At 50.1% G+C, this 16,764-nt stretch overlaps 1 protein-coding gene across 3 annotated transcripts in view; it reads right to left on the minus strand.

The window, feature by feature from the left end:
- Nucleotides 1–2,524: 2,524 nt before the first annotated feature.
- The window catches only part of SLC7A14 (solute carrier family 7 member 14), a 39,220-nt gene continuing 24,980 nt past the window's right edge, over nucleotides 2,525–16,764 (minus strand). For all 3 annotated transcript variants that reach the window (XM_068144988.1, XM_068144991.1, XM_068144990.1), the window contains exons 4-8: nucleotides 16,222–16,439; nucleotides 14,073–14,219; nucleotides 12,161–12,369; nucleotides 10,735–11,612; nucleotides 2,525–7,201 (exon numbers count right to left, since the gene is read on the minus strand). In XM_068144988.1, coding sequence (XP_068001089.1) covers nucleotides 6,879–7,201; nucleotides 10,735–11,612; nucleotides 12,161–12,369; nucleotides 14,073–14,219; nucleotides 16,222–16,439 — 1,775 coding nt within the window. In that variant the 3' untranslated portion in view covers nucleotides 2,525–6,878. The remainder of the gene's footprint in view (nucleotides 7,202–10,734; nucleotides 11,613–12,160; nucleotides 12,370–14,072; nucleotides 14,220–16,221; nucleotides 16,440–16,764) is intronic.

A 16,764-nucleotide genomic window follows, 5' to 3' on the forward strand; every position in this document is an offset into this window, starting at 1 on the left:
AGGCTGTAGCAATTTAATTATGTTGATACAAAATCCCATCTGTTCCCAGAGATGTTAACTCAGTTCAAATAAATTGTGTAAGCCAGGCTTCAGGAGCAGGGAAAGGGGAATAGCTGCTGTTCAGGCATGGACGAGGGGAGGTGTTGCTTGTGGGGGAGTGGGATTGAGCAAGCAGACAAAAGGACCAAGCAAACTATTTGGGTTGATGGCAGAGTTTGAAAACATGGCTGCTAGTCAAGTCTTGATGGATTAGGGACTGTCCTTTCATCTTGGTCTACTTCAGGTGGAGAATTCAAACCGGGCAACAGAGCCACGGGCAAGGGGAACAACCCCTGTACGGGAAGCTGAGGCTAGAGCATTTCAAAGGAGTCAAGAGGAGGATGGGCCGTGCTCCACAACGACCCTTTGCCTGCACAGACAAGCAGCCCTGGCATCTGCCTTTAACACCGAGCAGCCTTGAAGGCGTCTCTGTTGGGTGGGCTCCGCATCGCTGCCGTGCTGCACAATGCAGCCGAGGCGGGCAGCAGCGCGGGGCCGGCGGCAGGACACTTGTGGCCATTACATCACAGGCAGGGCACAGGCAGTTGTTGTACGCCCTGGAGAGACGCGATAAGTGCTGCCATTGATGTGCGGGTGCCACGGGCGAAGGGGTGGCGCAGAGACGTGCCAGCTTGTGCAGGCTGCCCGGGGATTGTGGATTGTACGGTGCCTCTGCCGCTTAACCCCGGGACTGGCGGCGGCGTGGGAGACCCCGAAGCCGAAAGCTGCTGGAACGCTGCCCTGCAAACTGCCCTGCAGCAAACCGAGTGGGGAAAGGCACAGGCAAACCTGTGCGAGACGCTTGAGCTGCGGGGGGCTGGCAAGGTGTGGGTGCTGCTGGAGGGGCTCGGGCAGTGCTGTGTGACCTAATGAATGAGCACTGCTAGCACTTAGGGCTTTTTAGCTACTCACACCACTGGGCTGCAGCCTCACTTCTTCACCTACGTGGGGCTAGGGACTCCCAGCAGCGGCTGGGGCTGGGGCTCTGCTTGCCCTGCCCATGATTAACAGGTTACTGGTGGCCAGTTCCAAATCCAACCCTCAAAAGGCCCTGGGCAAGCTGGAGGCAGAAAAAAGTTGTTTTGGGGAAGAGAAAAAAATTCCAAACAAAGCAAAGCATCACAGGGTAGTCATGGGGAAAGCAGACATCTGCAGTGCTGGGGTGGGAGGAGATGGGGCCAGAAATGCAACAGGATATTAGTACTGGCACTGCAGAGGGGAACTGTTTGGAGGAAGCACAAAGAACACTAAACTCCTCTAGTTTGTAAAAGATCAAAGCTGAAATACCTGCTTTGTGCCCTCCCAAAACACCCTGCTCCCCTGAGGGGTTCTCCTGGGCTGGGCTGGCTGTGGTGCTCTTGGCTCCTGAAGGCTTTGGGCGCTTGCCTGCTGATCCAAAGCCTCTAAATGCAGTGAAATATAGTTCTCCTCAATAGAAAAACTGTTCCATGCCAGGTCTTCTATCAGATGTGGAGTAGTGAGTGTGAGCTGCGGTGGTCACTCTGGTGTGAAGGTGATGGGCAGTGGTGCCACCACCTTGATGGAGCCCTCCCCAGCTCCACCAGAATCAGCTACAGCTCACCATCACTGGCAGTGTGCCTGGCAACCTCCCCATTCCATAAATAACAGGAAGGACCCCATGAGGGGTCACTGGAAGCCCTGAGAATTCCAAAGGGGAGAGAGAGTGATGGCTCTGCAAGTGGTATCTGCCCCCTCATGGTCCTGATGCCCAGGGGGTGATGGTGCCATGACATTCCAGTTACCCGAGGGAAGGTGGATGCCAGCAGCACCATGAGCAGATGGGAAGACATTGGCTCTCCTCAGGGCTTCACACTGCAACAGTCAACCTGCGGTCATTGCTTGCTTGCTTGCTTTCTTTCTTTCTTTCTTTCTTTCTTTCTTTCTTTCTTTCTTTCTTTCTTTCTTTCTTTCTTTCTTTCTTTCTTTCTTTCTTTCTTGCTTTCTTGCTTTCTTGCTTTCTTTCTTGCTTTCTTGCTTTCTTGCTTTCTTGCTTTCTTGCTTTCTTGCTTTCTTGCTTTCTTGCTTTCTTTCTTGCTTTCTTTCTTTCTTTCTTTCTTTCTTTCTTTCTTTCTTTCTCGCTTTCTCGCTTTCTCTCTTTCTCTCTTTCTCTCTTTCTCTCTTTCTCTCTTTCTCTCTTTCTCTCTTTCTCTCTTTCTCCCTTTCTCCCTTTCTCCCTTTCTCCCTTTCTCCCTTTCTCCCTTTCTCTCTTTCTCTCTTTCTCTCTCTCTCTTTCTCTCTTTCTCTCTTTTTCTTTCTCTCTCTCTTTCTCTCTCTCTTTCTCTCTCTCTTTCTCTCTTTCTTTCTCTCTCATTCTCTTCCTCTTTCTTTCTTTCTTTCTTTCTTTCTTTCTTTCTTTCTTTCTTTCTTTCTTTCTTTCTTTCTTTCTTTCTTTCTTTCTTTCTCTCTTTCTCTCTTTTTTTCTTTCTTTCTCTCTCTCTCTCTCTCTCTCTCTCTTTCTTTCGCTATCTTTTTTTCTTGTGTAAACAGATAACCTTTCTTTTTCTCTTCACAACAGTGCAAGTAAATATCAAAGTCATCCCACTGAAATGGATCTTCCACAGAGGACATTTTGTAGCACTTAAGGCAAGATTTGTTCATCTCTAGCTTCAATTTAGCATTGGGAGGGGGGAATCAGACCTTCAGGTACTGATTGGCTTAACAAAATGGATATGGGAAAGTTCTTTTATTATTATTAGTTTTTTCTTTCTGTTTAGTCTTTCATTTAAAAGATTTACATCACTATGGAAACTGATCCTAAGACACATTTCTCTCTGGCTTTCTCTAAAAATCCCTCAGCTCCTGATTGATTTTGAAAGGTAAAGGCACACAATAAAGCTTTAGGCATTTATTAAAATATACAGATTTTGGTAAATTCGGATTTCTTCTGGTTTTTTTTTCTTTTCCCCTTGGTATCTCGTTAATATATATAGTTTTCAACAACACAATCATTTCAAAATAAAAATCACTCCACTGGGGATTTGGGTTTGGGGTCTTTTTTTGTTGTTGTTGTTGTTTGTTTTTCATTCTCATGACACACAACAAGATCCCATTGCACAGTGCACCAATGGGCTTTTGGAAACCACAAAAAGAAATTAACAGAATAAAGTTTTTTTTCCCCTTTTCCCCCCGCCCCTATTTTTTCCCCCTTTTAAACAAATACACCAATTAATTTTTTCATAGCAGAACTGCAGAGAATTGTTAACACCAGAAAGTACCACCTGCAAAAAAAGGAAGAAAAAAAAGAGAAAAAAAAAAAGGCAAAAAAAAAAAGAGGCAAGATACACATCAGAAAGACCAAACAAAATGAAGGGAAGATCATTTACAAGCTGGATTTACAACATCCCATGTCGTTCAGAGGGGTGACTTCTCTGCTGCGTGGAGGATGCTGGCGTGCTGGGCTAGTACTGGGTGGCTGGAACCGTGCAGAGTGAATTTGTGGAGGGTCTGAGATCTTATAGAGATGGTCTGGAAGATTTGAGGTATTTATGCTCCATCTATACAATGCTTCATGTCCCCCACAGGGTGTGTGCCCGTTGGGGGGGGTGTGTGCCTCTCACTGGTGGTGGGAGCAGGATGGTACCACCCTGCCTGTGTCCTGATGGGTCAGGGGGTGTGAGAACCTCCCTGAGGACATGCAGGGGGAAAGGCTGGATTTTGTGGTTACAGCAACAAAAGCACTCGCACCTCCTCCTAGTGTTCTCACCCAGTGGTGTCCAGAGGCATTGGGCATGAATCTTTCAGCCTTTGCAGCTTTGCTTGTGCCCACTGAAGACCCGAGTGCCTGCTCCAAGGGAAGGCTTAGAAGCTCCCAGATGGAGGCTGTGCCACAGGCACTGCTGCTCAGATCGAAGCAGGTGGACCCTGCTGCAAACTGGCCTCCCGGGACACTGGCCACAGCCACCAGCAAACCCAGACAAGTCCCAGTCTGTGTCTTGACTGCCTTCTCCTTATGCACCTCTACTAGAAGGGATGTGGTGGGCTCAAAAGAAGGGTACAGCTCCCACGCCCTAGCATGGGGAGGGCTGGTGGCAGCCCATCCATGTCTGGTGGTGCCATGACATTAAATGTTGTTTACCGGCAGTCCTGGGGACATGACACAACTGTCCTGCCCTGGTGCTTCCTCAGGAAGGGGAAGGAGGATGGGTGAATGGAACTGAGAGCAGCCAAAGGGCTCCACTCAATACATGGATCCAATGGAGAGGTTTCTACAGACACCAAAGAGCAAGGGATCAAACCCTTGTCAAATGATACAGCACAACTAGAGCAGACATGACAACAAGACACTGCTACTGGTAACTGCTCTGTAGCGAGAGATTAAGGCTGCAGAAGGAGTAACAGCTTCAGTTCAACAGGGTACTTGGGCATGAGTTTGTGGTGCAGCAGATGCCTAAATACTGTGCAGAAGCAGGATGAAGACAACTACCTCGGATATGGGATAGTACAAGAGCTGGTAGGAAAATAGCATCACTCTTTCTCCCTGAAAACGTAAAGCCAGACCTGTGAGGTGCCATCTCTCTTGGGTACTTCTAAGGCATTGAGGGCAAGAGTAGCCAAGCGCAAGTGAGAGGTGCCCTTTGCTCAGCACCACCAGAAAGGCTTCCCAAGCTGGCCTGTGAGTTGTGTGCATGTTGCAGACAGCTTTTGGTGGGGACATATTTGGGAATTCGGTTTGTAGAAGCGTGGCTGGGGCAGGCAGTGGGAGGGGATGCCAGAGCAAAGCTTACAGGTCCTGCTACCAAATCCTTGCTCCCATTCTGAAACCCTTGCAGAGGCCAAACTTCCCTTGGCTTGCCTGGGGCACACCATGTTAAGATCTTGGTCATTCCTTTCCACTGGGAAAAGGATTGCAGTTTCACAGAATGACAGAAATGTTTGGATTGGAAGGGACCATTAAAGGTCATCTGACCCAACCCCTCTGCAGGCAGCAGGGACATCTTCAACTAGATCAGGCTGCTCTGAGCCTATTCAACCTGACCTGGAATGGTTCCAGGGATGGGGCATCTACCTCTCCTTGGTCACTGTTTGGGACAGGAGGTGTGGGATTTGCAGCTGTGAGCAGAGTCTCTCCATCGAGCCCTTGAGCCCTGGAAACCCTGGGGATGGGTCCAGGTACTCTCTGCACCCCACAGCCCACTTGCCAGGCAGGCTCCATGCTGTATTTTGGGGGGGCTGAGACCCATCCAGTGACCCAAAGTGTTAATGGTTCTCAGCATCACATGCTGGAAATCTTGCCTTATGTCCCTGTTGATGTTAAATTGTCCCTGGGATGCCAGCAGCACCCCCTGGTAGCGGAGGTTGGTCTAGGTTGCTCCTGGGGATGGATCCAGATGCAGCCTTTGGCATTCAGGAGGAGGGTGGTGTCACTATCTGGTGGGGTGCTTCCTTGGATATTATCTATTCAGGAAGGTGTTCTCCTGTTGCAGAGCTTTAAACTCAGCATGTTGGTGATGGGCTCCAGAACTGGACCTGTTGCAAATCACTGACACAGCAGTGCAGCTGCTCTCTGTGGCAGAGGTGATGGTGGCTGTGACCAAACCTTATCACTACTGATGGTCCTCGGAGATGCTGCCAGTGGGGAGCCTGATGGCACTGCTGGGGGCCATAGCTGTGCTGGGGCCAACCTGGAGAGTCCAACTATGAGAAATGTCCATGTGTTGATCAGTTCTGTTTGGTTTCACATTGCAACCTGGGCACTTACAGAACGAGCAGCATTTCAGTGTTTGTTTTGTTTTTTTTACAGCATCCAATAAGCCAGGGGCAGAAACAGAGAAAATGGCACAAGATGGAGACAGCAGCAGGAAGAAAGATTTCAGCAGCAGAGTTCACTCCACTTGCCATGTGTGGCCAGTCCTGCCAAGACATGGCTGACCGATGAAGTCTGCTGCTTTGCAGGACACAGACATGTCCTTGAAGCACCGATGCCAGGGTAGGTGGTGAAATGTGCCCACTGCAGTGAGGGAATTACAGCACAGTCATTTGTAAAAGACACAACGTGGTGGGAACAGCATCCAGCCTCAGACTGGTGATGTGTGGTCCTCATTGATCGTTTGCAGAAGGTGGGTTGAACCAAGAGCAGATCACAGCCCTTGCTGTAACCAGATGGGGGACTGGGCTCCCAGGTGCAGATTTGGGATGCTTGGCTGTGCTGGGACTTCGAGGTTTGATGATTTGGGATGCTCAGATTTGAGGTGTGAGGATGGACATGAGGGTAGCACTGCTGTGCACACTGAGTGCCTTTGCCCCAGAATGAGCCATGGAAATACTGTGTGATGGGACCAACATCCCTGGACCCACCTCTGAGCTACTCCCTTGAAAGGGGTTTGTCCATCTCTGTGGGTACCTACCTAACCATCTGTCCCTGTGGCTCAGCTGTTACTTCTAGGTGGTTCAAAGGGAAAAAGACACATGCTGAGGAAGTGCCACAAATGTAAGAGTGTCATCCCACTGCTGCAGCCATCAGGTGGACATTGCCTGGGGACAACTCCTCTTGTCCACTCATGCAGCGCCTTCTGCCTCTCAACACGCTCCCAGTTTGGCACATCTCCCACTCCACCACCTCCACGGGTGTGACTGGTGCCAGGACATCAGCCAGTGCCATGGGATCAGCTGGCATCCACCAAAGCAAGGCCCAAACAGTGGAGCCGGGATGGGCCATGAGCGTGTTTGGCTCGGGGTCAACGGCAATTGCAGAGTGTGTCCTGAGGACCAGAGGGGAGTGGGGGGGCGGTGAGGGACCTGGGGAGGATGGGACAGGACAGGGGAGCCGTGGGGACCCTTCCTCATTGAGTGGGTGGCGAGGTGCCCCGCTGCCCACCTCCCTACTCGGGCGAGTAGTCCAACTCGTCGTTGGCGATGAGGGCCTCCGAGGGTGGTTTGTGCCTGCCTTTGCTTTTCGACCTGCTACTCGTCCGATGGCTTTCCTTTGCTTCTGCCATGTGCTGGTACGAGAAACCTTTGTCCTCAGAGGGGCCCCAGCCTGGGTAGTCCTCGCCCTCAGTGGCATAGGAGAAGCCGTCGTCCACAGAGAAGGGGTCGACGTCCACGTCGTAGCGCTGGTAGGTGCTCTGGTGCAGGGCCTCCTCCCGGGCGCTGATCTCCAGGGTGCTGTTCCACATCCCATAGCCAAAGTAGATCAGCAGGCCTGTGGTGGGCGAGAGGGAGGGAGTTGGGCCCCAGCCATCAACACTACCCCACACCCTCACATGTCATTAGAAACATGCCATGCCCCCAAATGGCACCTGCCCTGTGGAAGCCACCCCAGGGTTGGGGATCCAGCCTGGCTCACCGTCAGCACCCTCCCACCAGTGCCAGGCTGGCTCCAGCTGATGAGGGTGAAGTGTAAGTAAACGCCTCTGGTTTTTAAGCTAGTGCATGTTGGAGTTGATGCCTGCTCTTTGAAGCTGTCAAGTTTGTGTTTTCAGGCTGCCAGCTGTGACCTGAGGGCTGCATGTTTTAAACAGCAGCTGGGATTGCTGCTGGCTATGTGACTGTGCCATCTGCAGCTTGGATGGGACAGCAGCTCTCAGCTGACAGAGGTGTGGAGGCTCCCAAGTGCTGAGAACCTGCACCTCTGCCCGGTTCCACTCATGGCCGCCTTTTTGCCTCTGCAGTTTTCTCCAGCTCTCAGTCTCTCTCCTGCTGGTGCTCACAGCCACGTGTGCCCCAGGGCTGCCTGGATGAGTGGACTTGGTATGAAACCAGGGTAGATAGAAATCCTGTCCTCTTCTCCTCAGGAGTTTCATTTCACCTTCTCCCTCTAACTCTACCTGATCTCCTCTTCCTGCACCAATCCTTTCCTTGGAAGCAAATGTATCTGGAGATCTAATTTCCAGTGGATCCCGGGATTAACCTACCCCATACATGTGTACTGAAAGCCAGACTTCTCCACATGCCACAAACTGGCCATGCGGCACTGCTTGTGAGGTTAGATCCAGAGCCTGTGCATCAGGACCATACATCTCTGCCACAAAACCAAATGGGATGTTCCTCCTCCAATAGGTGAGCAGACACAGGTGGGACTGTGTTGCCATTTCTGGCAGCTGAAGAGATGTTTGATGGACCCACAGGAGGAAGTATTTAATCACGGCAGATTAAACTGATGTTTGGAGTCGTCTTTGCTCCCAAGTAGAAGGGCTTTCCCTAGATTTGCAACTTCAGCTATTGCCTTTGAGGGCCAAAAAATCATCAAGCACATCTTCTCCAGCCCAAATAGTGATGTGGCAGCTACTGCCCAACAGCTTGGGTTAGAGATAGGGAATTCTTAGAGCCAGAGCCTTGCTATGAGATCACATCCTGCAGGACCGACTCAAGACAGCAAAAAAGGGAATAGCAAATTGGAGAAAAAGCCTTTTAAAAGCCTTTATCCAAAGGGTGGAACCCACAAGACTACTCTGAACTCTTGGAGACAGCAGAAGAAGATTCAAGGTCTGTTCATGTCCTCTTCTGGTTCTGCTGTCTCAGTTCAACCATCTACAAATATCAGGAGGCACCTAAGAAAACCATGAAGGCCGGTGAGCCCAGTGTGGCGGCTGGTGCCTGTCTACCCCCCTTCCACGAGGGGCAATTCCTACCTTTATGGGAGATGACAGCTGCCTGCAACCCTTACATCAATCCTTGTTCTCTTTCCCCACCACTTTCTCCCTCTCAACCCAGGACCTTGCTCACAAAGGTGTGGACTGCTGGTGGAATACTTGGCCAGGGATGGACCTTTTGGGTGCTGGCACTGTGGTCACAGTCTCTTGTCAGCAACTGGGTCTCCTGTGGGCAATATATATGTTTCCCCACAGGCTTATGATTTCTCTGTAAAGAGCCCTTGACTTTGATATTGTCTTGTTGCTTCAGTTCTCTACAGTCCAGACTTGGGGGCCTTCAGGAGGAGCTACGAGAGCTGCTCTCTTTCTACATGGGTTGCTGTGTTAAACAAGGGAAACTATGAACATGCCAGGAAGCTTAAATCTGGGGAGAAAATATTCCACAACAGACTGTGAATCCTGAGATCCTTCTGTCAGAAAGTTAAGCACTTACACCAAGAGGAGATACAGTCCACAGATCCCTTGGCTCTGTTTCTCACAGGGCTGTTGGGTTTGGGCAGCTCTGGGGTTTGAAAATGCAGCACTGAGATTTGGGTGTGGGCTGCTGAAGAGCTCAAGTGGGTGAAATAATGAAAAAGCAGGCAGATATCTGTAGGAAACCTGCCTGCCAGGCAATTTCCAGAGCCCACCTTCTTTGCATCAAAAGGATCATCAAAACAGTCACCTCTGCATGGAGCAGTTTGCTTCCATCAAACTGACATTTTCTGGAGGTGTGATTTTCCATGCAGCTGTGGCTCAGGGGCTTGGTTAACTGAGATCTCCAAGAACTTCAGTATGACAAGGGACAACTGCAAAGGACTGGGTATGTCCCAGCTGAAGAAGCATCAGCCTAAGCACTCTTTAGGAGTCAGGCTCTTCTTGGTGATGCTCAGTGACAGGATGAGGACGAGGACGACACCAAGCTGGGGGCAAGAGTTGATCTGCTGGAGGGTAGAGAGGATCTGCAGAGAGACCTCGACAGGCTGGACAGATGGGCAGAGTCCAACGGCATGAGATTTAACACATCCAAGTGCCGGGTTCTGCACATTGGCCACAACAACCCCATGCAGTGCTACAGGCTGGGGTCAGAGTGGCTAGAGAGCAGCCAGGCAGAGAGGGACCTGGGGGTGCTGGTTGATGGTAGGCTTAACATGAGCCTGCAGTGTGCCCAGGCAGCCAAGAGGGCCAATGGCATCCTGGCCTGCATCAAGAACAGTGTGGCCAGCAGGAGCAGGGAGGTCATTCTGCCCCTGTACACTGCACTGGTTAGGCCACACCTCGAGTACTGTGTCCAGTTCTGGGCCCCTCAGTTTAGGAAGGATGTTGACTTGCTGGAACGAGTCCAGAGAAGAGCAACAAAGTTGGTGAGGGGTTTGGAACACAAGCCCTACGAGGAGAGGCTGAGGGAGCTGGGGCTGCTTAGCCTGGAGAGGAGGAAACTCAGGGGTGACCTTATCACTCTCTACAACTACCTGAAAGGAGGTTGTAGACAGGCTGATGATGGTCTCTTCTCCCAGGCACCCAGTACCAGAACAAGAGGACACAGTCTCAGGCTGCGCCAGGGGAGGTTCAGGTTAGATATTAGGAAGAAGTTCTATACAGAAAGAGTGATTGCGCTATGGAATGGGCTGCCCGGGGAGGTGGTGGAGTCGCCGTCATTGAAGGTGTTCAGAAGGAGACTTGATGGGGTGCTTGGTGCCATGGGTTAGCTGTTTGGGTGGGCTGGATTGGTTGATGGGTTGGACATGATGATCTTGAAGGTCTCTTCCAACCTGGTTTGGTTTATTCTAATAAAGGTTTATTCAATGTGTGGAAGTTGAGGCATAGGAAGTTCCATGGAAATAGGACGAAGAATGATTTCACTGTGAGGGTGACAGAACGCTGGACCAGGCTGCCCAGCGGGGTTGTGGAGTCTCCCTCTCTGGAGACATTAAAAACCTCCCTGAATGTGTTCCTGTGTGACCTGGTATAGATGATCCTGCTCTGGCAGAGCAGCTGGACTGAAGATCTTTTGAGGTCACTTCCAGCCCCTAACATCCTGTAATTAGGGAAGTTATTACTAACACCCAGTTTGAAAATCAAAATAAAAGAATCTGGGACTCACCCACAAAACACCAGACTGCAAATCGGATCCAGGTGACTGTGGAGAGCTTCAGCATGAGATAGATATTCACCAGCATGGCAAAAGCAGGGACGAAGGGCAGACATGGTGCCATGTAGGGCAGCTTCTTGGGGTTCTCTGGCTGCTGCAAGATCACAAACACCAGCACAGCGATGAGCAGGATCATCAGCACGACAAGGAGGACAGCCCACCAGCTCTGCTCGTAGATGTAGTCTGACCCAAAAATGATGAAGGAGCAGAAGATGAACATCAGGACGAAAAGGAGGAGCACACAGGTGGTGACAGTGTGGCCAGTGGCTGCCGTGGGGCGGTCCATTTTCCCCGGCAGCCCAAGGTGGATCCTCATGGTGTAGTAGCGAGGGCCAATCAACTTCTTCAGCTTGATGAGGTAAATGTTCTCAGACTCATCTGCCTCTATCCCTGAGGTCATGTCCACCGTGCCGTAGTTGGGGTGATTCACGTTGTAGGCTGATTTATCAGATTTCCCAATTAGCATCTCGTTATCCCCCAGGGAGGGCAGGTTTTTTGCCCCACACGTGTTGGTTGGCGGGCCAGCAAACTCTTCTCCTTCACTGCCTGGAGAACAAGCTTCCTTCTCACAGTCAGCCAGGATGCCCTCCTTCTTCTTGGTGTGCTCCTCAGAGAGGAACTTGACAAAGCCATCGATGTCGCTCTCGGGTTGGTAGCGGAGGAGCAGGACACAGACAGAGACTAAGGTGTAGGCGAGCAGCGTGCCGATGGACATCATTTCTATCAGGTCCCTCAGGCTGACCAGCAAGGAGAGCAGGGCTGCCAGGAATCCAGAGACAATGCAAGCCACTACTGGAGTTTCTGTATAAGAACTAACATGGGACAAAAATCTGGAGAGGGAAACAGTTGCAGAAGGTTAAAATTGCAGATGGCAGCAGTCCCCTGTCACAGTAACTCTTACTCAGCTGGGTTGCCAGGCTCAGAGCTATCATCCTTTCAGCTCTTGTTGCTTTTGGTCCCCCAGACAGCCAGGGACTGGAAATACTGGTCAGACTGAGTCTAGAGTTAGAGCTAGGTCTAACCAGCTCTGAAATGGGCACTTGGATGATTGCAAATAAGCGTCAAGGTTTTATGCATATAAGCTGCTCTCCTCTGCAAGTAACTCTTGAATTAAGTGCTCATCCTCTCCCAAACTGGGTCTCTAGATGTCAGCACCTTGTGAGAAAACTTTGTGCACATCTCTTCTGATATTTTCCCCCCCAGGATTTCACTTTGGTGTGTGCTCTGTTATGCCAGCACCAATTCTGTGCATGCACACTGCTCCCTGCGGTGCTGGCACTGAGCTGTCACAGTACAGGACAGTCCCCATCCCTCCCAACACACTTCCCATTGGGGTCCCAAGGGGGTAAAAATAACTTCCAACGTGGGCATGACTGACCTGAAGAGCAGCCCATCGCCAGCCATGGCATAAATGACTCTTGGCATTGGGAAGAGGGAACCCAGCAAGCTGACAGTCAGGCCGGCCACAGACCCGATGGCAACGATGAACTTGGCTGCGTAGAAGCCATGGACCACAAACATTTCCATCAGAGGGGACTCGGTGTCAATGGCATCGTAGGGCACCATCAGTGTGAGGATGATGCTCACCTGGGAAAAGTGAGAGGAAGAGGACATAAGTGTCAGCTGGGGAATCCAGGGCACAGGGGCTGCTTCTCAAGGGTGGAAGGCCAAACCCTCTCAATTCTAATTGAGATATATCCTTATGTCTCATGCTAGAGGTAAGGCCTCCAAAGGTAACAGGATGAAACCTTGAAACTTGGTGCAGTGGTGATACAGGAGGGTGGTGGGACTTGATGGGATTAGTAACACTCGTTGGCCATGTTCCTGTGTGGGGCATGCAGTCCTTGTGAGACAGACCCAGAATCCAAGATGGCATTGCTTGGGGTAACATCCAGATCCTTTTAGAGCCAAAGAGGAATTGGTTTTGAGGGGAGCCCACCACAACGCAGGAGAAGCAGTGGGTGGGTTCCTTGGAAGCAATCAGAACTGTATTTTTTCCCTTTCCTGACACAATTTTGCTCTTTTACAGGGAAATCCCTGACTACAGAGACATATTTCTTGGGGTGCAGAGCTGCCAGATACTTCTCACATGGCCATTCCTGCACATTCTCCTCCTCAATTGGACCCTCTCCCATATCTCCAGCAGAGGCAGTGCTGCTTTTCCCAAAAAGCAGGGAGACAGGTTGCTGGAACAGTGCTGCTCCTTCTGCTTTGCTGTGCTTTTGGATGCAAAAAGAGCTGCGGATGAGCATGAGCAAGAAAACTGCTGTCACCACCTCTCTGCAGCCAGCAGAGGGATCTCGGCAGGATGACAGGAGATCGGGGACAAATTGGGACTTGGCTGAGGAGAGCCTCAGCAGGAGACTGTGGTCACATGGAAATGCAGCTGATGTCTCATTTCCCACCAAAGAAAAGGCCTTTGTCCAAAGGTCAGACTGACATCACAAGCTCATGGGGAGGGGAGCCATGAAGGGACACACTATACCTACCTACCTACCTACCTACCTACCTACCTACCTACCTACCTACCTACCTACCTACCTATCATTATCTACCTAACTATATATCTATCTATTTGGGGGGAGGTGGGGAGGTGGTTTTGGTTTGGTTTTTTTTGTGGTTGGTGGTGTTGGGTTTTGGTTTTTTTTGTTTCTTTTGTGGCCAGCAGGTTGAAGGAGATGATTCTGCCACACTGTGCTGTTCTGGTGAGACCCTATCTCAAGTATTGTGTCCAGCCCTGGAGTCCTCAGAACAAGAAAGTCATGGACCTGTTGGAGTGTGTCCAGAGGAGGACACCAAAATAACCTGGGGGACTGAAGCACCTCTGCTGTGAGGACAGGCTGAGAGAGTTGGGGTTGTTCAGCATGAAGAAGAGAAGGCTCCCAGAGAGACTTTATTGTGGCTTTTCAGTAAAAGGGCATATAAGAAGGATAAGGACAGACTTATTAGCAGGGCCTGTTGTGACAGGACACGGGGTGATGGTTTGAAACTAAAAGAAGGAGATTTAGACTAGATAGAAGGGAGACATTTTTCACAGTGAGGGTGGTAAAACAGTCCCAGGTTGCTGAGGAGCTGGTAGATAGCCCATCCCTGGAACCACTCCAGGTCAGGTTATTTGGGGCTCCAAGCAGCAACCCGCTTTAGGTGAAGATGTCCCTGCTCATTGCAAGAGGGTTGGACTAGGTGACCTTTCAAGGTCTCTCCCAGTCCAAACCAGTACATGATTCTCTGGTGTGTCTATGCACAGCTGTGTGTTGCTGTCCATCTGTGTATGTACAGTGAGCACTTACAGACACGTAGGCTGTCAAGCACGCAACGAGCGAGGCTGTGATGGCATAGGGGATGGAGGTGTTGGGGTTCTTTGCTTCTTCTCCAGTGGTAGCAATGATGTCGAAGCCAATGAAGGCATAGAAACATGTTGCAGCCCCTTTGAGCACCTGTGTGAGGAAGGAACAAGCAGCTGATTGCCAGAAGAATCCAACCAGGGAGAGAGAACTCAGCAGAAATGGAGGAGCCCAGTTCTGCTGTGTCTGAGCCAAAGGATGAGTAGGGGCAGATCAAGGGGTCCACACATAAAGCTGGGCATTCCCACCTGGGGACTGACCAGACCACCCATAATCCAGTGACCTGCTCTAGGAAAAAGATTTCAATGGGTGGCCTGAGTCACTGGAGACACCAGCAGCTCCCTGGTGGTGCACCACAAACCTGTGTCCACACTGAGCCTGAATCTGCTGGGAGACAATTAACAAATTTCAGGTTTGCTTTCACAATCCTCCACCCCACATCTGTTTATATTAGTAGGGGTTTGGAGCATGTTTACATGTTCTGTCTTAGCAAGATGTCTCCTGTGGCAGCAAGATCCGCTATCAGAGGAAGCAAGAAGAGAGCAGCGAGAGTCAGATGTGTGCCGCTGTCCAAACAACCTCTGTTTGGCTTGGAAGCTGCAGGTTAGGAGCACATGTTGGAACACTTGGATAAGGAATAGCTTGCACTGTTTAGTTATCTTCTTAAAGTGATTTTTAAAACATACAATATTAGCAAGGACATTTATAGGACTGAAAGACTGAAGCAGGCTGAAGGCTGTGGCTGTGAGTGAGCTAATTTGCAGTTGTAACACCCTCACATGCATCTAGCTCTAGCTGGGTACCACGTGCCCATCACATCTCTGTCACCTCAGAGATGTGCCTAGAGATGGAGCACACAGTAAAACCCACCTCTCTCAGGGGACTAGCTGTAACTACCTTTTTAAAGCATCCCCTGATGCTCCTGGGGATCTCCAGCTTATTTTGTTGGGGATTTAAGTCCCTGGAAGTGTTTAAGACCAAGCTGGATGAGGCTTTGAGGAACCTGATCCACTAGGAGCTGTCCCTGCCCATGGCAGGGGGGTTGGAACTAGGGTGATCTTCAAGATCCCTTCAACTCAAGCCATTCTGTAATTTACTTTTACAAGTAAGATTTGGAAGACAACCAACCAGCTGAAAATGATGAGAAGACCCAATTGGGTTTGAAACATTTTGGACATAAAGCTTTTAAAATTAGGGGGAGAGGGTTGCCAGGAGAGACTTAGAGCAAAACAGCTATTTTCTCTTTTTCATTCCTTATTGTATGGCATAAAAATCCAAGCACAATCTGAAGGTAAATATGATCTCTGTTCTGAAATGAGTGTCCATGCTCTTCTCCTCATGGTTGTTCTCTGGCAGAGAGGTATTGATTTACTGAAGGAAGGTGCAGGGGCTGTATGGCAGCTCAAGACCCTTTCAATAATCAAGTCTCTTGGTTTACTTTACTTTGTTGCTTATTTTTCTGCACAAAACCCCAATGGAGTGGAGCAGTGTAAATCTGAGAAATTATCTTGGGTTTGGGCCAGCTGAGATATTTTCAGTCTCTATTCATCCTTGGATAAAAACCAGTGCAAGCAAGCTAAAAAAGCCAAATATGTCCAAATTCTCAGTAAGCTTTGAGGGAACATCCATAAAATAAGTACTGGCAGGTGGCATTATGTAGTGCTCAAAACAAATGCTTGAGAACATTGTTGTTGAAAACCAGCCAACACAAGTATCTCCCCCTCCACAGAGGCTGAGCCAGCTCCTCCCGAGCTCCCCAGCTCAGATGGCCAATGCATTTTGTTCCATTGCCTGGCAATTGGTGGCATTTCCTGGGGTGGAGGCTGGCTCTCCAGGAAACCTTTTGGAAAAGTTCTGGCTTTATTCTAAGAGGTGGCAGGACATAGAGGCAAGGCTTGCCTTGGCCTTAGGGTTTAGCAGAGTGAGGAGGTCTGGATCCACACCTGCAGGGGTGGAAGCTGGAGCTCCCTGGCCAAAGCACAGGTGAGTTTGGCAAGGTTGAGGTTCAGGGAGTGCATATACAGTGAGCAAGGTTGAGCATATGTGGCTGGTGCTGTTTAGGAACTGTGTGTCCCTCCACACACCCAGGACTTACCCCTGGCCATCCGAATGGCAGGAACTGCCCTTCAGCCCAGTTGTCACCTTTGATGTAGAAGAGGCCAGCAATCATGATGAAGATCCAGACTGCCAGGTTGATGACATTGAGCACGTTGTTCAGCCCCACCGAGTTCTTTACCCCCATGGCCACGATGATGGTGACGATGACAGCAATGACCAGCGCAAGAAGGTCAGGGTATGACTCCTCTCCTTTCCCTGGGTAAGAGAAAACAGGTGTGTGATTCTCCATCCACAGCTGTGGACAACATCTCCACAAGCTCTTTAGGTACTCTTCAAAACTCTTTTCAGACCCTGAGGCTTTGCAGGGTTCCTTGGTCTCGTTGCAAAGATGGTCTCCAATTGCCCCTGCCTCTGCTAGCCAGTTGTTTCATTAAGTGGATAAATCTTGATGCCTTAAGACACTATCAGGTGTTTTGAGGGGGCAGCAAACATATGATCAGGTCCCAGTTTGCATAGCATCCATCTGCTAAGTGCTAATTAAAAATCAATCAAACATTAGGTTTTCACGACACAGGTAGAG

The sequence above is a fragment of the Melanerpes formicivorus genome, unplaced genomic scaffold (genome assembly GCF_026170545.1).
Source record: "Melanerpes formicivorus ecotype bairdi unplaced genomic scaffold, bMelFor1.0.p_v2 SCAF_12, whole genome shotgun sequence".
Classification (NCBI taxonomy): domain Eukaryota; kingdom Metazoa; phylum Chordata; class Aves; order Piciformes; family Picidae; genus Melanerpes; species Melanerpes formicivorus.